Below are 22,177 nucleotides of genomic sequence, written 5' to 3'. Positions count from 1 at the left end.
CCCGGAGCCGAGATGGATTTCGGCCAACGGTCCCCACAGGCAAGAAAGTCCTGAATGAAACATCATTGACTAGCTGCATTGATACGGGCACCATTTTCTTGATAGACTGTCGCCTGATCGGGTACTTTTATAAGCAGCACTCCTATTACTGAATGACCGAATCAAGTCTTCTTATGCTTGACACTTCTCCACTCCACCCCAACACTCCCGATCAAGGTGATCGACGCCAGAGCGACTGCTAAATACCATGTCTGCATAAGACTCTTGTCGAAGCCTAACAGTACGCCACGCAGATTCTCAACCCCAACTTGGTCTTTGAGATCAGTCAAGCCCATAGCTTCGATATTCGTTGAGTTCAGACTAGGGGCCAGGTCATGCAGATTCTCTGAAAGACGATTGATGAAAATGCTCTGGGCAGCGGAGACGAAAACTGCGGGACCAAATTGCTGAGCGAATATAATGATTGCAAGCCCAACGGTTGCATCGTTGGCAGGTAGCACCGTCTGTACTGCGCTCTGGGACCCCTGAAATCCAATGCCGGTAGCAAATCCATAGAAGCCGGAATAACACAATATCCTAACCAAGTCTGTGTTGACAGTCAGTGTTGTCATGAGTCCAGAGAAGATGGGCATCAACAGAGACCCCGCAAGCATGAATGGGGTGTAGTATCCCGTTAACGACACTCCGGAGCCATGTGCCAGCATTCCTATCATATAACCAATAACGATAGGTAGCATCAAGTAGCCGCTCTTGGCAGGGGTGTACTCGCGGATGGATTGGAAGTAGGTCGGTAGGTAGTACTCGAAAATATTCACAGCCGAATTACAGCTCATGGAGAAGATGAATCCAGCCAGCACCGAACGGTTACGTAGAATGCGAGGCGGCAAAGTGGCGGCATCTCCTTTCCGATGCTGGTCCCATGCAAATACACCCACCAAAATGACAAAGGTGACAAAAAGGGCGATAATAGCTGGAGAATTCCAGGGATATTTGGCACCGCCCCAGCTGAGGGCCATGAAGAGACAAGTCAAAGCGGGTACGAAGACAGCATTGCCCAATAGGTCTAGATGAGAAAGCTTTTCACGCCAAGTATACTGTTCCTGCGGTCTGATGTCCGAGAGAAAGAAGAACAGCACAGCCAGAGTGACTCCGCCGAGTGGAATCGAGATCCAAAAACACCACCGCCAACCAAGGCCCTCAACAATCGCTCCGCCCAGGATAGGCGCGGCAATAACGGCAAGTCCTTCTACCGTTCCAAGAATTCCAGCGTATAGAGGTCGCTTTCTCAACGGAAGGATATAAACCAAGAGAGCAAAGCAACCTGCGATGATGCCTGCGCATGCGAATCCGCAGACTGCACGACCAAGTATGAAGACGGCGCTTGAAGGTGCTACAGCACACAGTGTAGACCCAATCATAGTGATGACGACGCTCACGAGAAAGACAGTCTTAATTGGGAAGATCTTATAGAGTTTTCCAAACATGAATTGAAAGCTGCACGCGCAGAGGCGAAACGCAGCGCTGTACCATCCAACATCCGCCACTGTGTGGAAATGGTCGGTTATGCTGGGTACAGCTACTCCGACGATGGACGTATCGATCCCAGAGAGGATCAGGACCAAAGCGGCAGAGAATATAATGAGGTAGAAACGAGCGCCTGTAGGGTAGCGGGACTCGTCTTCCACCGCATTATGCCGGGGCTCTTCGGTGTTGAAAGTCTCGGTAGGATGTCCTGGGACCGGCCCGCTGCTATCTCGACTGCCGTCGGTGGCCACGGGGCTCTCATCTGGTGCCATGGCGTTCGTATGCTCAACAACAATGTAACTGACTGAAAACGTGGCAGATGGGCGTGTGCTAAGAAGAATTCTGGCAGTAGAGAAGGCTTTTTGTTTTTGATATTCTACACTCAAGAGCATTTACCATGGTAGTGTTCAGTGGCAAGATCGTCATTGCGGCACAGGAGGTAAGTAGGCACCCGTAAAACATACTTGAGCTGCCCTATCCATCGTTAGCGCAGATTCAACGATGCACCCAGCGTCACAAGCATGCGTATTGGTAGCGACGCGCGGCTAAGTTATCCTATTTCTGACGCAATCCCAATCCCCGCGCTCATGCATTTACGATCTACCAAGTGTGATGAGAAAAGGCCTGGTTCATAGCAATGGGCCTTTCCTATTCTCATCCGAGATATAACGTTGAGGTGAAGGCGGGCGCACATATCGTTGTTTATCAGTTGACGGAATCTGGACTCATGGTTCTCTTCGCACAGCCATCGCCTGAAAATGCTCCACTCCATTCACCCCATTTTGTGATGATAATTGGGCGCGATAAACTTTCATCATCTAATTCCTATCATGGACACAGTGTGCGTCCAACACGTCACAGGCAAGGAATTTCCTTCTGTACATGTCTTTGACTATCGCGAAGGTGTTGACGATTGCGGAACTGGACGCTGGTAGAGAGGTTTCTGCACTTGTAAGATAGGCGCAGGGGTTTTTCGAGGGTTCAAGCTCTTGGCTCAGTACCCATCTATGACTCGTCAAGTGTTACTCCAGATCTCTACCGGACAGCAATACTGTTTCTGTCGAAGCTCAACTCGCCTAACTTCCTCGATCGGTATATTCCCTTGGAGCGGCAAGGGCGTTGACGAAAGAAAATGGTTTGTGCCCCGACCCGGCCCTTAAATTAGCTGAAGCAGCTTGTCTGATGTTCTTTCTTTTCATTATGCCAATGTAGACATTGTATACACTTCATCAGTGTGGGATTAGAATATTCGACAGATCTCAACCTAAGTTTTTTGCAGTGCTCGATCGCAATTTTTTTTCTTGGAAGAAACCTACGGCTTCCGGTAGTGTACTACCCTAACCACATGGCTGAAAGCCAGGTCATGGCGCCGCCACAACGGGTAGAGGAAGAATTCCCTAGAGCCGGGGCATTCCCTTCAGGCATCTTGCCGGCCGAACATTGGACGCAGCAGGTTCGCTACTCCTAACATAACAGCTCAGCCCTTCAAACATCTCTTCAATGACCTGTTACTAAACGCGACTTGACCGAATCAGGGCCTCCCCCACGAAAACGGCCAAGATAGTGCCCCTGGTGATGATTCCACTGCAAGATCTATTGCTTCGCTTTCCGAGAGCATTTTAGAGTATCGTACGATCAATGGAGGAACATACCAATAGCAACAAGACCGATGCTCAATATTGGTCGGTGATGCAAAAATCGGCCTCTACTCTATAACTTCACGCTGATCATCGATAGGGGCCCCAATGATGATGCACAAAAAAACACCTCTACGGATATCAACTGAGCGACTGGTCACACTTCAGTTTGAGAATCATCATAGATCGCAAAATCAGCATGCAGCGGAGACTTTAAAGGGAAACATGGGATCCATAGATGTTTTGTTGGAGAGAAGCTAGCTACCATTGCGGAATAATAAAGTACGCCAAAGAAACTTTTGATACCTTCTGCTTTATTTCTATGGCTAGATGGTTGATGTATCTTTCTGGGTCAGAACCTCTTGAGATGGGGCAACATATGTGATTACTACCTTGAGCTAGATTATATTTATAAAGGCTAAGAATAGTGCAGTAACGTTTAACAGGTTTACTTATTTGAGAGACGATGTAACCTAGGGGACCCGAAGATGAAAGTCTGACTTTAGTCTGATTAGTTGTTACTTTTATAATACTCTCCTTAAGTTATGATTTGGGCTAGTCTTAATTACCTTTATCTATATTGCATTGTACTGTATCTTGCATCAACTTTCCCTTTTTAGCTTCAGTTTCAGCATGCGCAGATGCAGGACATCGGCAAGCCCATTCTCACCCGTCTCAAATACCCAGTCGTCGATGCCCTGTTGGCCTTCTCTGTATCCTGCTATCGTCGCCCACATGAACAAACATGGATCTTCAAGTGTACCTGTTTGTGTCATAGGCTGGAACACAGCTCTGAAACCCAAGCGAGATTCGTAAGTACCTGATCCATCTGCAGTTTTCCGGACTGTTTTCAGAGTTGTCGGATATAATCGAGTGTGGTTACCAATGCCTAGCAATGCCGGTGCCGGGTGATCTGGTGCAACTCCAGGGCCAATGAACGGAATGCCATGGCTTACGAGCACTTGGACCCCGAGGCCAGGATGGCCATCTTCGCCGACAGTGATAATTGCGGAACTGTTCGTTTGAATATCAATGTACGTGCCGCCGAAATTCTCGCTAGCTTCAGCTTTTGCCTGGTCCTCCACTGCAGGCATGAATACACTTCTAAAGGCATCCATCAACTGCGTGCGGATTGTCGAAGCTGGGGAATCCAGAGTGCCAGCAACGAGTACAATCCAACCAACTTGGTGTTCAGGCGAGAGAACCATAGCAGTATGATATGTATTAACATCCCCCTGTTTGGTAAAGTACTGTACCATACGATTGTTCGGGGATTCAAGGTACTCGATTTCCCAAGGTGCTCCCACTGCGGCACCAGCGTACCCTGTTTGAATAACTGGCTTGAACCAACGACGTGTAAGCCCAGGTTCTAAGATAGTGGATTGGAGCATAGATTGTCCAGCCTTCACCATGTCTCCAGTAGACATATAGATAGAACCGGATGGATTATCTACTCCAAGATCCCAATTCCAGATGGCAGCAGCGTCGTCACCGGGGATAACTCCACCAGTAGCTGGTATATCTTTATAGCTACTATGAGTCATCCCGAGACGGTTGAAAATCTCGGTCATTGCTGTGTTCAAATCTTTGCCAGTGATTGTCTCAAGTGCGTATTCTAGTATTTGGAAAGCGATATTGCTATACACCGGAGAATGGGCTGTAGGGAAGACAGGATGCTGCTGGAAGAGATAATAAAAGAACTCTGTATAGGAGAAGAGTCAACACTTAGCACTTCCAAGATGAGATTTAGTTGAGATTCAATTGGAGGATGCCTACGTTCACGAGTGCATGCCGGTTGCGTCATATTCGCTCCACAGACCGGTGTATGACATTTGTCAGTAGTTGGGAAGCCATACTCAAGCAGCTGTTCTGATGTGAACATGGTGCTGAAATCGAACAGTGTGGCTGTCAGGTCAGATTAGTTCGCATTGGCAGTTGCATATGGTTGAAAGGTCCAACTTACTGTCCCGAGTAATTCCAGCTGAATGACTTGCCAGCTGACCCAGTGTCACGTCTTGCCATCTGACCGAGTCAATGTCATCATACACAATACTTTTATCTTGTCTCTTTGAAATCGACGCGAGCTCGGGAACGTATTTGGTGACCGGCTCGTTAAAGCTTACATCACCGGCTTCTGCCAAAAATGTCCACACAGTGAAGACCTTTGAAATACTTCCTATACGAAACATTGAGTCCCTATCAACCTCTTCAACGCCTATATCCATGGGTGGTGTGAAATAGTATTCGTATAGAGTCTCGTCTTCCTTAGCCGAAAACATGGCAACGCCATATGCAGTCTTGTTCGACCTCAACCCCAGAGTTTCGTTCGCTAGAAGTGCTTCGAACTCGATTGCCGCACTTGCAAGGTATTTGCTAGTCGAAAGGCGTGCAGGAGCGGGAAAGTCTGGTCCTGCTGGCACGCAATCGGAGCCAGCGCTGTTCTGCGGTAGCAAGGGCACATCCTCGGCCATGATCACAGAGGCAGCGAGCGCAAGCCCAATGCCGAAAAGCTTAGCGAACGACATCACTGCCACTCAACACTTTGTAGAAGTGGGAAACAAAGATTAACAAAGCCGCTGCTCTCATGGTCCCGTGTGACAAATAATCGCAGTGTTTATAATGCTATCGAATTCATGACCGTCGCAGTCAGGATTCACTCCAAGACGCCTTAAACTAGTCCACGGAGTCCAACTCCTGATCAAATGCATTGATAAATTAGTTATCTGTTTTAGTGGTGGTGCCTGGCGCCTTAGCCATTGAATCCTTCGGAATCTAATCAATTGGGGCTGGATCACCGACATCACCTGCCAGATTCGTTTAGTTCTGCTGTTGACAATGCCGACATCCTTGCGATATTACCCCAAAGTTGTCTTCAGCGCGGCTATGATCGGCAGACTCACCAAAAGTTCCCGACATGCTGCCATTATACGAAGTCTATCTATTTCTAATCTCAAATATTTGCAATAGCAAATGATGGAGAGATCAAACCTAGTGCGGAGAAGTTATTCAAGATTGACGCAAATCACTTGGCATCGAAAGAGCTGAATCTAATCGCTATTCAATTTTATATATCAAAGACCTCCAGTTTTCGGCCGGCCTGACTGAGGAAAAACGAGTCTGCCTCGTTGCCTAATTGGTTGATGGCTATTGGCTTTACTCCTGTGTAAATCTAACCAAGTCAATGACAGCTCGAGGAACCTTTTGCACGGTTTGTGTTGTCTTTGTGAAGTAAACCCTGAAAACCAACTCCGGATTGCAGCTTGCAGGAGCTATCCCTGTCACAGTAATCTTTCTCCAATAGTAACCAGGAGACCCTACTGCAGGGGTACAGTTACCCCCAGATCCCGAGGAGCAAGGGGGTGTCTTAGCAACAATAACATTCCCAGCCAGTTGGACCTCAACTTGAGAAGTGACCGAGCCGCCGTTGGGATTGAATATGCCGACATAGAACGACAAGGTGTAGCTAGCCGTCGGACACACTGCAAGGAATTGAGCAAGAATAACGCGAGGATATGAAGGTGAGGTGTCAGTCTCGGTGGCAATCATCAAATGATTGCCATTGACAGCACCACTCGAAACAATATCAGAAATGGAGGTATATTGCTGTGCGTATGTTGTCCAGACAAGCGGCGCGCCAGATGAGTCAACTTCTTCAAAACCTGCATTCTGTACAACCTGGTTGCCAGAAACACAAGCACCACATACGACAGTCTGTGTGGCTAGAGCGAGGGTAGTGAGCGTGCTGCTCGATAGCGTGCGAGTAAGTGTTACATCCGAGCTGGATTCGACAGTCTGAATGGCTCCGACCGTTACAACCAAGGTTGTCGTGGTAGTAACAGTCAAGTCAAGTTCCGTATTTATCGAAATGGTGGTGGTGAGGAGTCTAGTCGAACCTGTGGCCGTGGCAGTCACGGTCGAGGTGGCAACTCCTTCGAGACATGAGCAAGCACTGCTGACTCTCGATGCTGGATACTGAGAAACGTAGGTCGGGAGGGATTGAGAAGCGGCACCCCTCTTATTGAATGGAGACGCGGGATTTCCACCGAGTCCGTAGCTGTTGGAAATTGTGGTGGTGATCGTAAGAGTTGGAATAGTTGCAGTATAGTGCTGCACTTGAGTGACCGAAACGGAATCGGTCTCTGTCAGATATTTCGTCAAAGTGGAGGTCGAGGTCACCGTCGCCAAGCTCAAGTCTGTTTCGGTACTAGCAGTAACAGTTTGGGTGACGTAGACCAAGCTTGTGAGCTGAATTGAGGGAGTGGCGGTGACGGTGGACGTCTGCTGGATGAAAGTGGCACAGAAAGGCACTGCCTCCGTAGAGTAGCGACGCAGAGCTCGAAGTACATTGTCGGCGTTGCAACCAGTTGCATATGCTTGAGGTGTGATTGCCAAAATAGCGGCTACAGCAGAAAGAGATAGACGGGCCATATCGAATGTACGATAATGTCTGATGAATTACTCTGGGGAAAAAAAAATCTGACGGCTAACGATCGATGTCAATCACCAGCTTTATACTCCGAAATGCTCTGGAGATTGTGTCCAGCGCACCTTGACTCCGAATATCCCAGCCAGCCACGCCGTCTTGGTAGTAAGGGCAACAGCTACTTCAGGAATAGCTAGGCAGGTTGGTCTCACGCCTCAGGCTACTCATAGTAGGGAGCGCAGAAGTCTTGTGCCTTTTGGAGAATCGTTGATGGAATGGACCCTGTCTACGCCCCATCGAAGCTTGTTCATCCTGCCCGCTTCCTGGGGTGACGACAAATGCTAAAATCCAGCCCCAATTGGAAGTTCGATAGACTAAATTGGCCGCCGCCTGTCAATAGTTCCGGCTGAGGGAATGTGGGAGGCATGTTGGCTCTTCGGCAGTCTTACGTGCACGTGAAAATTGACCAATCACTTGGAGATGTCACAATTTGGTGATGAGGCAAACATTTAGCCCTTACCGATATACCGGAAACTCGTTTCGTGGCAGGCGCCGCCAGAAGGCATTATAACTTTGAATCTGCGTTCGCGAGGCTTTCGGCTATTGAAGAGTCTAGATCACGAGCTAGTGGCCCTAAGTCAGCCCTTGGAATGAGACACCAAGAATCTACTAGGCGAGGCAATACCATTTCACCAAAATTTTCATTGGTGTCTGGGCATGGTCTAGTTATCTTAAGCTATAGCCAAAATATGTACACGGATAACTCCCTTACCTACTTAGGGCGACACGGCAGCTCCGATTCAAACGAGGAGTGGCCGTCCCATCACATCTGCCGATGTCTAGACACGCATGATGAGGTGAGATCCAGGGCTGTTTAGGGGACCAGAAACGCATTGGTGATGCAATCGACGCATTTGACATTTTCTTCACTGGACTGGAGTTCGTGAGGTGAGCGTCTATAGCAGAGAAAATACACTGAAAGACCTGAAGCTCATGTTGCGAACCCCAAAAATCGACATCTTTGCTAATCCACAATTTGCGGGAAGGTCCGTCGACCCTGCATGACATTCTTCCACTCAGGCCCATTCTTCGCGGACTCTGCGTAGAGCTTCAGGCCCGGAGGTACGACTTGCCCTCGGCCAAGGTCCTGGAGTCGCGCGATGAATGCAACCAGGTGGGCGTCAAGGGCTGTAGGTTCTGTTAAGCCCCAGAGCCAAGGACCTTGCTCCTCCTTCAACAGGCCAGCTAGGATTTCTAAGAGCTCTTGCGACTGCTTCTGCATTTTCTCGGGAACATTGTTCTCAAGCAGAGGTAGTTTCTCTCTCTCGACACTGGTACCGTTAATTTCTAGGAACATCGTAAATAGGATCAAAGCCTACTTGAATGACATGATGAAAGCTTACAGGTCTAGCTTGTGTTTGAGTGCTTCACGGTATTTCTCTGAATACTGCGTATCCGCGATCATCTTTTTAATCCTGTCTGCCATAGCCCGGGGAACTAAATAGAGGTTTGTCAGCAAGAATCATGGATACGTTAGGTTCCTAAAAACACAGAGGAAGGGTTCACCCACCTCGCTCCTTTCCAGAAAATGTCAACGAAAAGTAGCTGATACGATGCAGTTCATCGAGATAGTACAAAATTTCCTCTTTATGCCCCTCAAGGACGAGCTGAGGATATCTACTACAGATGAGCTGTGTGATATTTACGCATTCGGTAATAGGTTCCTCGAGAACCGATGAGGTGAGAACCGGGACCTGGAGATTTCAAATGAGTCTCAATACCACCGACTTGAGCGGAAAGCTCCGCGTAGACTCGATGAAGAAAGACTATGGCTCGTACCTGCCCCTTCGGATTCACGTTGCACAAAAACCATTCTTCTAGCTGCTCATCGTTGAAGATATCCACTATATGTTCAGTCACTGACATAGTGGAAGCATCATTGATTGGTGGTCCACTTAGAGCCAATGTGTATCTCACCATAGTAGAATTAATTGAGAATGGGTGACAGTAGAGAATGAATGACATGACGTTCTTTAGTGACTTGTGCAATTGCTGCTGTTTTCTCTCTAGAAATATGGTGCTGAAATTATATAGCGCAAACATATTTACGTCGCTGGCATATCTTTAACACAAGACGCTCGAAACAGATGACGTACATTATAGCCAAAAGTAACGGTCAAACTCGCTTCGTCGTGCCGACCAGGTTCTACTATGGAGGCGACGATCCGGTCTGAGTTCATCACAGTGCGCTGATGATAGTCATGACTTCGGGATGTAGGCTGGTAAGAACATGATGAATAGAACAACAGAGTCAGTCTCGCTTCTCAATTATGAGTTTTTTATTACATATCAGGCAACTCTCGAAAGGATATGTGTCGCTCCTCTTTATTCAGAGTTAATTCAGTTTGGCCGCTATCCCCGAGCTCCTCTACGTTTCCGTAATCAGCCCTCTTTTGATGAGTTATTGGATCGAAGTGTAAATGTAAACAAGGGCCTGTTAATTTTCGCTGAAGGAAAACGACTTTAGCACATCTATGTCTCGGGTCATTTTCTTCTTGTTCCCAAGGCAAGGCGAGCCCTGAGCAACCGACATGGTAGTCAGCCGCAGCTCAAGGGAGTAACGGCCAATGAACAATGCGCAATGAAAACTTGTCAGGTAAGAAGCACCTTTCCCATGCTGAATACACTTACTTCGATCCTTCGGTGCTTCATTTTCGGCTTACAAGTACAGATGTATGCTCGCTTAGATCTTAGTCTTATCAGTTTGACCTTAGTGGAACAATTTCTCGATGTCAGCAGGCTCACACCCCCTCTATTACGCTCATCAAGAGTCGGCAGAATTATATAAGTTGTTCCTTCTTTGGGTAAGCTATTTCAGAGGTATGACGTCTGATGTCAGAACCATCTAGCAGGATTTAGGCTCAGTCCGGAAAACACGTACGTCGGATCCTTGATGCTTATGCAGGAAAAAGAAGCGAGTTACCCAATGGTATTAGATTATTTCAATCACTTAATCAATATGAGCCAAAAGTTTGCTCTTGACAAAATTGGATTTTACAAAGTTATATTCAAAGTCTAAGGCATTCGGCTATTGTCAAGATTCGCGGATGCTTCGGAATTCCTATCAAAAAAAATTAGTTCTAGATATTTTTCACTGACTGCATAGTTATCATTGCATCATGGAGCAAGAAAGGTTTCATGATTTACTAAACAAAGTCGCTGCGACTCGACAAGACGATGATCTCTGGTATTGCGAATTGGTACGAAATCCTCAGCCAATCCTTCTTCCTCACGTGGGCGCTTAGGGCAACCTTGTAGTAGGCTTGTGCTCACCCGTGTTGCTAGATCATTGGCCTTGCTGCTTGTAACCGCGGTGAGCTCACTCCTTTGGTATATGAGAAAGCACTTTCGTTTGCTCAAGATCAGAGAGCACGACAAAAGGTATGGGGCCGTGTGCGTGAAACACTATTGAAAGCCGTGTTTCCTCTGGGCCAAGCAAGAGTGCTCGCCTCGGAAATGGCTCTGTTCAGTATCGTCAAGCCGGAAGATATTGACAATGGAGGCCCAGCAAGGGACTGGATGAATGACGAGCAGGGGAAATCCAAGGCGTTGCAATGGCTCTCAATGATCAAACCAGAGTTTATCGATCAATTCATTCTCCCAATACAAGCAAAATCCCCAGATCTGTGTAAGCTATATTGTTTTACATACCCCAAGACAGCCTCCACAAGAAAGATTATCTCACAAGTAGGCGAGCAGTTCATTATGCTGTTACACTTTCATCTGGTCATATTATGGCAGAAGATCGAATTCTCAGTATGGTCGAGACTGAGAGGCTAGTACTGATAGCCCTGACCGCCCAAGGCGTCCATTGGTGGGCACAGTCGCATTATTGTGCTCTCTTTCGACTGGGAGGAACAAAAGAGATGGCCCACGCCGCTAATGACCTGGCACTAGAACTTGGAGAGGCACTTGACCTGAAGCTCGAAGGTACTACTAATATTGATGAGCTCTACCAGTCTGTGGTGTGATGTGGTAGACTTCACTGTGCATCGGACGGCAGCTGATTTCGACTCTGGAACTGAATGAAGTTCAACCTTCTACGACGCTTACTATCACGTTGTCTAGAGTCTAGGGAATGAGGTTAGGAACATTGATTTCGTATGCAGACTAGTAATTGTTTCCCTTGAGAAGGCTAATCGCTCCTATCTAAGGACTATTGCTGTTGGCCATCAAATGTGGAATGGAGAATTTTACCGATTTATCAACATCAATACCGTAGTAATTGCTATTTTAAGCCACAAATAACACTCCGGGGTCGACACATCAGAAGAAATAGCTGGAGGCTTGGTCATCTATATTTTTTGAAGTAAATCCGACCCAATATGTAGAATGAGAGGTCATTCGGGGGAACACGTCTAGCAGATTGGGACCTCGTAATATGGCAATGTCACGATGGGCACAATAGAATAGACAACCTGGTTTAACTAATGCCAGACAAGGCAAAGGGTAAGGCATCTCAAATTCTTTGCTATAATCTCTTCTATAAAAACAATGAGTCTAAACTAGTGTATTCACCCTTTATAACAGCGTCCATCTATCGTATGATATAGTGTTCAACAACATGCAGTGCTTAGCTCGATCGTGGACTTGGGAAGAGGACCTGTCTTGACTGGCACCTGTGTGGCGAGGCAGCCATTCTCATGAGACTCCTTCAAGATTCTTCTTTCTGCCATGGTAACAGCGACGTCAAATGCATTTTGTGTGCTGCTTACAGAAGCGAGATTCTTCCCTGCAATATCAAATGCTGTCCCATGAGCTGGTGTGGCTATTGGGATTGGCAAGCCGCCCTGGACCGTAACACCGCCGTCAAAAGACAGCAGCTTCATTGCAATTTGCCCCTGGTCATGATACATAGTCACAATGCCGTCAAAATGCTCTCTCTTAAGGAAGATGGTATCACATGGAAAAGGCCCAATAACGTCGATGCCCTTTTCTCGAGCTGCCTGAACGGCAGGTCGTATGTGGTCGATCTCCTGACGCCCAAATGATCCATTCTCACCATTGTGCGGATTCAAAGCGCAAACTCCAAGACGAGGTGAATCGATGCCAGACTCCCATCTGATATCGGTATGCTATGTTAGCAAGCTTCATGACTCTTGATAGTGGATTAACGTAATCAGTAGATAGCATTCATACCTCAGTCTTTGCAATAACTCGATAGCCTTAAGTGTCGACTCCTTGGTGATGCGCTCAGCAACCTCCTCTAGTCCGATATGACTCGTCACTCTGCCGGTCCAAAGCGGACCTGCAATGTTGATCTCACTAGTGGTCCCTTTGAAATCCAGTTGTTTCGCAAACCAGCGGAGTTCGTCCTCCTCGGTCATGCCGGCAAGCTTAAGCGAGCTCTTGTTGAGTGGTGCAAAGACAATGCCGTCAATCTCGCCGGCCTGAACCAGCTTCAGAGCCCTCTTCAGCTGATGGATACAGCGAGCGCCGCTGGCCTTCGAGACTTCGCCCCTGGTTGAAGGGTACTGAGAGACACTGCTGTCATCCAACACTTGAATTCCCTGAGGACCAGCTCGGCCGCTAGACACTGCAATTTGGACATTGCCCGCATCCTGAATGGCAGACTGTAACTCAGTATTGTCTGCCAGAAGGACGATATCGGCTCTCTGGAGGTTTGCAGGATTGCTCAGTAGCTTGGCAGCCAGCTCCGGGCCAATACCAGATGGATCACCCAGAGTCACGGCAATACGTGGCCGCCGAGGTGCTGCGTGCTGACAAGCTCCGACTGCTGCAGGCATATTGATGGACACTGAGGTATTCAATGGGTATCAAAAGTAGACTGGTAACAAATGAGGACGAATATCAAAGATAGCGTTGCAGAAGTTAGCTGCAAAGACTTCTTATAATTCAGTGATCTTGCTTCCTCTGGGCCATTCAACATGAAGTAGACTGATGTGTATCAGATACTCACAAACAAACTCGCCAGAACTATTACGGATCAATGGATTGCGCACGAGTTGGCCCCTACCTTACATCTAGATCATGAAAGAGGCGAGGACTGTCGGTACTTTCGCCGCTCTGATCGGACAAGCACTGTTCATCGGTGGCTCATATGACCTGATGCGGCTATTCTATGTAAGTCTAATTTCCTAGCTCCTGGGCATTTATTCTGGATGGTCCCTTTCGATCGCTGTTATCCTCTGACGGTAATAGCGCCGCGCACAGGGACCCTTGCACTAGGACAAGAACACGGCACTTTTGCCGAGACCGTAAATTACCTGGTCTCGTTGCCACCACCGTGATTAGTGATTTAGGTCAGCACAGTACTCGAGCACATCTTAGAAATGCCAAGCACGGTGGTCCCTCCGATGTGGCCCACACTATTCAACCCTCCTCCGCTTGCGCTCTGCCTCCCCATGGGGCATCTCGTTCGGCTCCACAAATCCATGTTCTCTCCAAGTTCGCGGACAAGCACCGCGATCCCATAATCGATATCCTTGAGGATATAAGGATGGATGCCAGGCGGGATCCAGTAGTCTGGTCGTACAACGCTCTCGTTCCTAATAGCTTCTGCTACATCTTCCTTCCGCCCCAAGTTGATCTTTGGTGTTGATTCGACCACACAATATGTCTGAACCTGGAGAAAAGCACGTCGACGCAGTCCAGCGTGTGGAGCATACGTCCACTGCTGCATTGTCTGTCAAGTCCAACGACAGCCATGTCAATGACAAGAGTGCTGATGCTGCTGATGCTGCCCAGGCGCAGCAGATCGCCGCTCAATGGGTCGATGGCACGCCAGAAGAGAAGAGACTCAAGCGTAAACTTGATTGGCGCATTCTTCCATGTACCTGGGTGCTCTATCTTCTCGGCTATCTTGACAGAGCCAATATTGGGTGTGTAAAAGCCCATTGCAACTTTGATGTTGACCCCAAATCGCAACAATGCTAATTTTCATCCCCAGCAATGCTAAAACAGGAGGTCTACAAAGCGACTTTGGATTGACATCTTCGCAATACTCTATCATTGTTTTGGCATTCTTCATCTCCTATCTTGTATTCGAAGTCCCAGCGAACATGATTCTCACTCGAGTCCGGCCGAGTGTCTTCCTCCCCGGGCTGGGTCTTGTCTGGGGCACTTTCGCTGCGCTTATGGGAGCGACGCAGAATTGGAGCCAAGTTGCTGGCCTGAGATTCCTCCTTGGGTTTGCCGAGGTAAGCTAATAACATGCCTTAATTACCACTCAGACTTTGATTGATAACATTATGTCAAGGCCGGATTTGCTCCAGGATGTGCCTTTTTCCTCTCTTCCTGGTATCGGAAATATGAGCTCGCAACACGATACGCATTCCTCTACACATCTGTTCCAATTGCAGGAGCTATCTCTGGTCTTCTTGCAGGAGTCATCACCGATCACATGGATGGAGCAGGTGGCCTGTCTGGATGGAGATGGCTTTTTGTGAGTAGCCCATTTCACGAGATCAAGAGTGGCTGATGAACCCGAAATACTGAGACGTGTTGTTCATTAGATTCTCGAGGGCCTCGCATCTGTGGTCGCATCTGTGATCATCTTCTTCCTCATGCCTGACTACCCATCAAACAGCAAACGCTTTCTCAACGAGGAGGAGAGCATCTTGGCCTGCAACAGACTGGCAGCGGACGGCATTGGTCTTACGCAAGGTCGGGGCGTTGAACACATCCCTCACTGGACAGCCTTCAAGATGACATGCGTTGACTGGAGAGTGTGGGCCCAGTGCCTCCTTTTCGTGCTTGTCACCGGCTCCCAGACTATGCAGTACTTCATCCCGACCCTGGTGAAAAGCTTTGGATGGACAGGTCCTGTTGGCCAATGTAAGTTGACATCCATTACCGGTTTGGCACACTTACGCCCCTGCTAATAAGTTGATGAAGATCATACCATTCCCGCCTACATGGCTGCGCTAGTTTATGTTGTTGCGTGCTGTTGGCTGGCAGACAAGTACAAGGCGAAATGGCAGTTCATATGCGGTCTTTCCGCCGTTGGATGCGTCCTTTTCATTGCCGTGACCGCACTACAGGACAAGATGGCACAGTACGTTCTTACCATCTTTGCCTTCGGCACAATCTACGGCTGCTCTCCTTTGGTCAAGACATGGGTATCCGATGTCATCCCTCAGCCAGCGGCCAAGAGAGCCATTGCTATTGCCCTCATCAACGCCATTGGCAATGCTTCGTCCATCTACTCTTCATGGCTATGGCCAGATAAGGACGCGCCGCGCTACATTCCTGGTTTTGCAACCACCACTACTTGGCTTGGAGTCCTTTGCATCTGCACCGCCATTTTTGCTTACTTCTTCAAGAAATATCCCATTGAGAGGAAGGACCATGCCGAGGTCATTGCTGCAGAGCTGCGAGCTCGCAGAGAAGGACGACAGCCGGACGAGAATATCTAAGTCAAAGGCGAGAGAAACTGTTGAATTACATATGCTGGGTTGTAAAGCCAGAGGTTTTCGTCAAGACGACTTCTACTACTCAAAGAGTAAGGTTATGTGTGCGTAAAGATTAATAGGAAATGATATGGCTTGTTTGGATCAGCTAAGCCCTAACTTTGGCATATTTCAAACTCTCGAATCACAATACTCTCTGATAGCCTTGTAATTGCGTATACATCGTGTAAGGTAGCCACCGAGAAGTTGAAACATCTAGCTTAAAGAATGTCCAGTAAAGACCCAGTGACCCAATTCCGGTCTTCCGAATGTTAAAAGTACAAATTCTCGGCTAGCTAAGGAAATGGTGCTTGAAAATCAACGTTGATAGCATCAATCCCCCATAAGAAGCCATCGTCAAAGCGCCAGTCCAAGTCCCCTGTGAGGTCGAAGGGGTCTTGCTGGTTCTGTTCATGACCCTCGATTGCCAGTCCGTGATTGGCATGGCTTTCTGATACATCGAACTGTGGATAATTCAATCCAACCATATCCCGACGGGCGACGATTTCGCTCTCATTGCACCCGGGAAGAGTGTTCTTAGCACCAAGTATAGACGAATGCGACGAGTCCTTGGTCCGTGAGCCTGAATAGATGAATGTGTTTGGTTCCCGTCCAGATGAGAATCGCTGCAGCAATTCTCGTAGGCCGGTAACGACCTGTCTTGCGACATGACCACGACTTGCTTTATCCGCAACTTGACCTAGAACGCGGACCAAGCTTTCCACGTTTGTAAGTGCTGTTTTGGTATGAAAGTTCAGGCCATACTCAGCCAAGTCTCTAGGAAGATGTAATGTGCCATCAAGATGTGAGTCGGGTTCGCCGAAAACAACAGCCATTTTGAGTAGAAATGACGCACAGACTGCTATCATGGCATGGGCAAATATAGGCAAGCCTATCATAGCCCTTTGAAGAGCAGCATCGTCAACAATGAGCTTTGCTGTACTAGCTGCAGCCATTATAGCGTTGTTAGCGGCTTCTTGTCGGTCCGAATTCATGTCGATGCCTGGATGGTCTTGAGATGTTTCCCTCGCCGAAATTCCTCGAAGGGAGACCGAGTTTAATTGGAAACGGGCAAGATGGTAGTACAGAGTGTTTGCCTTTGGCGGAAGGACGCTCTCTTTGGCGAACTCAACTTGCATTGTTGACTGATGCTCGAGGCGCCATTGATCAACAGAGATGTTAAATGACTGGACTTTCTCGAAGTCTTCGCCGTTCAATTCTAGATCCGGGTCACATCCATACATGAAATAGCTGCTAGCAAGAATTCGAAATAGCTTTACTTGGGCTACAAGACCTCGGTCGCCTCGCGAGGAGAGACCGCTTGTCAGAAGCTTTTCAGCGTTGCGAATAGCCGCATCCTCGTGCATAAGAGGCGGACGTCCATATGCTAGAGCGAACTGGTGATCACAAACGTATAGGACGTACCAAAGTCGAACTCTTTCATATGACTCAAGAGATCCTCGGGCAAATTGTAGCGACGACTTGTGTAGATTCATCTCTGTTGCTACTCGCACCGCTCGACTACAGAGCGCCCAGCTCAAGCTTGTAAGATAGAAAGCGCCGATACAGAGCGCTCGAATGATGTCGAGATTCTGGCAGCGTAGAAGACAAGAGCCCCTCATGAGCGAGACGAATGCGCCATACGTGGCGTGTAAAGACTGTTCTCGGTCCGGAATGTGCAAAGCCGCTACCGTGAGAACGACAGCGACCAAGAGAGATGACGACTGCCTCGCCTCATGAAGGGATTTGTGGGAGCAAAGCATTCCGTCCCATAGCAGCGGATTGATGTGATCTCGGTAATGGTCGAAAAGAAATTCTGCTTCGGAGAGTGTCACAATGCCCTGGCTGATCAGGTCTGGGCCATTGACATCGGATGGATCTACACGAATAAGGCTAGAGTTGGTAGGGTCTGTAAGATTGTAAAGGTTGTTCATCGGTAGAGGCACCAAATCGGAATCGTCTTGATGTCCGCGGAGTCCGGCCGATGGGCCTTCGGCTGTGAAGTTGCCATGAGACAGGCCTCCCGATGATGAATGATCCGTGGTCACGGGCGATAGGGTCTGCACGGCGGCAGTTTCATGCTCGGACAAGGCGCGTAGCATGCGCATCGATCCATCGTAGCTTGCGAGATTAGGTAAGTTGCTGTGATGTAAGAGGTGCTCAACAGCATCTTTAAGGCGGTCGATGGTAGATGCGGCTTGGGCTTTCCATCTACATCTTGGGTCAGACAAGGGTGTACAATGACTCCTGACACGGGAACATACACTGCGTCTTCGTCAATGAACTTTTGCGCAAAGTTGTGGGGAACGCAATGAATGCCGCTCTTGAGGCACTTGTTGCAAGCTGTCTGGCCTGGCTGCACGAAACACTTGATCTTGAGCTTCTTGCACTCAGCGCCTGCAATAAAACACAATATCATGAGCTTCACTGATTCTGAAGAGAGGAGCAAAGTAACCCCCTGCGACAACTCTTTACATACAGGCTCTTGTCATGTGCGGCTTAGAGGCATTTGTGTTGGTGCTTGTTCGGAGGCGATTAGAGACATTGCCGTCGGAACTGTGTCTTGCCCTCTTGTTGCTGTGCATGTTCATCAATTACTGTGCAGATGCCATACGGTTGCTGCAATCTTCTGCATTACTCGTTGGGGTTTGTGTGTCGGCAAAAACGCCGGGGGATCGCGTGGGGAGGGAGCGGAGGAAATGCGGTGGAGGGACAGGCCGCCCTTTATGAACCAACTGCTGCACTGCACTAACATCGAGCCACTGATCCTTTAGGGTGAGGGGAAGACGCTAGCGACCTCGAGTTTGCGGGGAGTGGATTCTTGGCGTTTATGGCCACCGGATCTCGAGCAAGAGGAAGACATTTGCCAAGATCACTGGCTTGGGAATCAGATAATAAGTCGGCTTCTATCTAATGAGCCCAGGTCATAGACTTCATAGAAAATGCGCTGCGACTGCTTGGGCCACTAATAGCAACCGGGGAGGCGTTGCTAATCAAAGCCGAGAGCAAGATCTGATGTATATAAGTCTGTACAGTACATTTCTGGGCTCGGCTACTAGATTGATAGTATTAAGGGAGCAAGACAAGACTGAGAGCCGATCTAATCGCCGTTGCTACTCCGATTCCGAGTCCCCTTTTCGAAACATACACTCGAAAACACTCGAAAACTGTCAATTTGGTATGAGTTCCTCCATGACAAAGGGGTTTAGTAAGCTTTCAAATTCAAGGTCGCTGCCAGCCTGGTGTTCACGGTGGCCAAACTCGGTGAAATCTGCTTCATTCCCATAGAGGCTCATCCCTCCCTCAAGCCCTGCCGACGAACCCCACGCATCCAGTTCGTCCAGCTCTTCGATATGCTCGACGCCCACAAGAGAAACGGCTTTCTTATACAAGTCTTTGATAACGCGATTGATTGCCTCGTAAGCTACCGTCTGTGCAAGATCCAGTAGCTTGTCGAATGTCTGCATTGATTTGGTTGCGGTCTGTAAATCGACCCGAGCAAGCTGGTGGCCTGGGTGCATGAGGATGTTGGCGAGAAGCAGAATGAGAGCGGACCATTGGGCGCAGCTGCATTGCCTGTGTCAAATGTTAAGCATTGAGTGGACCCCATTGGGCGATACCAACTTACCAGACAAGAGCTTGAGTCGGCATCGTGGCTTGAAATAGCTTCATAGACTCTCGACTGACATCTACACAGTGAGCCCAGCCATTGCCCAAGGGTGGAGTGTGCCTCTGTAAGCATGCGGTAATTCTAGGACCTTGGATTGCTACCGCAAAGTCTCGGATTGCGGCCCTACTCAGCGAGCCAACCTTTTGCATCCACTCGGCTTGAACACTATATACCCCATGCATTGTGATAATACACAATAAATAGGTGTAGTACAGTTTTGTCATATGATTTAGGTCTTCCTCACTCACTGCTGCAGAAACTCTTTCCATTCGAAAAGCTGGTGGAATCTGCTCGTACCATTGATCCAATGATAGTTGCAGGACTCCGACATGTTGTCGTCGCTCCGAGTCTTGAAGCTTAGTTGAACGATTGGAGTAAAGTAGGTCGTATATTCTACCCTCGATCGACGCTAGATCAACATGTAGACGGAAGAGATTGACTTCGCCAAGTCCATCCCTTGTGCGAATGATACCAATACCATCCGGCGATAGCGTTGGAGGAAGAGGCGTGTCAATGTCAGCTTCGGATAATATTGGAGGCGTCTTTGTCCGAATAGCGATATCCTACTCTCCTAGTTTAGCTCTCGTGATGTTGATATGATCTAGTTTGCTCATACCTTGTCAAGCATATAAATGATCCAGCAAACTCGTAATCCTTGCCTACTATCTTCTGCCCCAAGGTATAATGCCAGGTCACTTGAATGCAACTGCATTCGATGTGCTAGTTTGACCACCATTCCCAAGAGGGTACTCGCCGGTCGGAGGTCGCTACTATTCCGGAACAATATCGCTAGTGAAAGAACAACTTGAATTCCTAAAAGGTCTTCATCCCGTGCTATTAGCTCTGGGATAACAGACTGTGCGTTGCGCATGCAGTAGTCTAGCAATTCTGAATCTTGAGCGGAGATTGAACTGATAGTATCTCCGGGGACCTGGGACTGTACACCCAGAGCTATGACAGCCAAAATGGCTGCCCACTTAGCCTTGTCATGCTCAGGCTTTTTACTATACCACCCAGTAATCAACCGCATGAAGCAAGCTTGGTTAAAGATTGGCACAGCTCGGTTAGAGATATCAAAATAATGATCCACTATTGGCATGATAGTCTGACATGTCAATCAGTCCAACAGCCGTGCAAACTTGGTGGTGATCCTCAACTCACTTCAAGTGGCGGTAAATACATACTCTCATCGGACGGACCATAGTACAAGCTCGGTGCTAAAGGGTCAAACCTCCATATTGACTTTCGGCTAGGCTCAAACCCATCATTGTCACTGCCCATGTCTTCAGCAGGCGTGCTAGCTTGAACTGTTCGCGCGTGAGCTCTTCTAGTATTCTCGATGATTTCTTGAAGTCTTGTATCCATGGGTCCTTTGTGGGCGGCGGCTGTCTGGGCGTTTCTACATGTAATCAGTCAAATCTTCGAACAAGTAGATAGAATTTGAACCGACCCTTCAGATTGGACCATACTATGCCTCGCAGGCTTAGGTCTAGGTGGCGGCTTCGCTTTACTGCGGACTATGCTGGTCCGACACTCTACATGGTAGAGCAGGCAATTCGAACATACCGGCTCAAGCGTGTCGCATTTGATCTTTTTGGTGAAACACAGGTCACACGCTGTTTATATGTTCAGCCGCACCATTCTAAATGCACATGGAGGGATCTATGTACCCTTTCGACGCTTGTGTCCCGGGTCTCCATTGGCTGTGGCCATTTTGCGAGCTTCTTATCTTAAAGACCGGTGCGTATCTTTGGTGATGGCTTCAGGTGGTGTTTTGCTGAAGCTGGTAGTTTAGACGCGAGGATGACAAATCGGCGGACAAGAATTCCCACTAGACCCAATTTGTGAAGGAGCGAAACGATTGTTACCAATTGCTGGGATCTAGCGTATCTACATTGTTGGCACAACGAGTCGTGTACTTCACTAATTGTTAGCTAAAGAACTCGTGCGGCACGTATATACGGAAAAGAAGGCGATATTTCATGAAAGACAAAGATCCACAAAAATATGTATACATAGAGAGCTATCATTTGCTTGGCCGGCATTTACCCCTACACGAGGCACCTTCAGCCTTGACCGGCGCTTCACGTGTGTCTGTCTCATTTATCAGTCGTGGCCTTAGCTTAGATCTGGTATTATTAGTCAGTAGTCTACATAAATGGCACAGGCACTGGTGGCCAAATAGATACCAGCGGTAAGATTGAATTGATGAAAGCGAGAGACTTGTCCAATGAAGATAATATCAAGGAATGACTGCTCTATGTGTATGTCATACATATCGCAAACCGACACCTTCCAAAGATTGAGCATTGAAGAAGAGAGTTTAGAGAAGATAATGTTCTCCATCTTTTCACATTTCCCCCTCTATCCCCCGGAGTCATTGTTCTCTGAGTTTAACACAACGAAGGTCGTCAGAGAGGGGACAGGATAAAGTGTTTTCATTGCAAGAGAG

General features: G+C 48.1%; 3 protein-coding genes across 3 annotated transcripts; 1 reads left to right on the top strand and 2 right to left on the bottom strand.

Annotated features, from left to right (window-relative positions):
• Nucleotides 1–8,608: 8,608 nt before the first annotated feature.
• UCRPA7_4297 (putative thioredoxin-like protein) lies at nucleotides 8,609–8,974 on the bottom strand (the record flags this gene model as incomplete). The annotated part of the gene is made up of 2 exons (XM_007916812.1): nucleotides 8,609–8,915; nucleotides 8,964–8,974. The coding sequence occupies 2 exons, from the start codon at nucleotides 8,972–8,974 to the stop codon at nucleotides 8,609–8,611; spliced, it is 318 nt and encodes a 105-aa protein (XP_007915003.1).
• Nucleotides 8,975–12,734: 3,760 nt separating this feature from the next.
• Nucleotides 12,735–13,391, bottom strand: UCRPA7_4296 (putative 4-hydroxythreonine-4-phosphate dehydrogenase protein; the record flags this gene model as incomplete). Its single annotated transcript, XM_007916822.1, has 1 exon — nucleotides 12,735–13,391. One exon carries the CDS (start codon nucleotides 13,389–13,391, stop codon nucleotides 12,735–12,737), a length of 657 nt encoding a protein of 218 aa, XP_007915013.1.
• Nucleotides 13,392–14,220: 829 nt separating this feature from the next.
• Nucleotides 14,221–16,022, top strand: UCRPA7_4295 (putative nicotinamide mononucleotide permease protein; the record flags this gene model as incomplete). Its single annotated transcript, XM_007916810.1, has 5 exons — nucleotides 14,221–14,486; nucleotides 14,555–14,804; nucleotides 14,864–15,049; nucleotides 15,120–15,441; nucleotides 15,502–16,022. The coding sequence occupies 5 exons, from the start codon at nucleotides 14,221–14,223 to the stop codon at nucleotides 16,020–16,022; spliced, it is 1,545 nt and encodes a 514-aa protein (XP_007915001.1).
• Nucleotides 16,023–22,177: the final 6,155 nt, after the last annotated feature.

The sequence above is a fragment of the Phaeoacremonium minimum genome, assembly GCF_000392275.1.
Source record: "Phaeoacremonium minimum UCRPA7 unplaced genomic scaffold PA7_03_scaffold_331, whole genome shotgun sequence".
In the NCBI taxonomy this organism is placed as follows: Eukaryota; Fungi; Ascomycota; class Sordariomycetes; order Togniniales; family Togniniaceae; genus Phaeoacremonium; species Phaeoacremonium minimum.
This window is presented reverse-complemented; position numbering and strand designations above follow the sequence as displayed.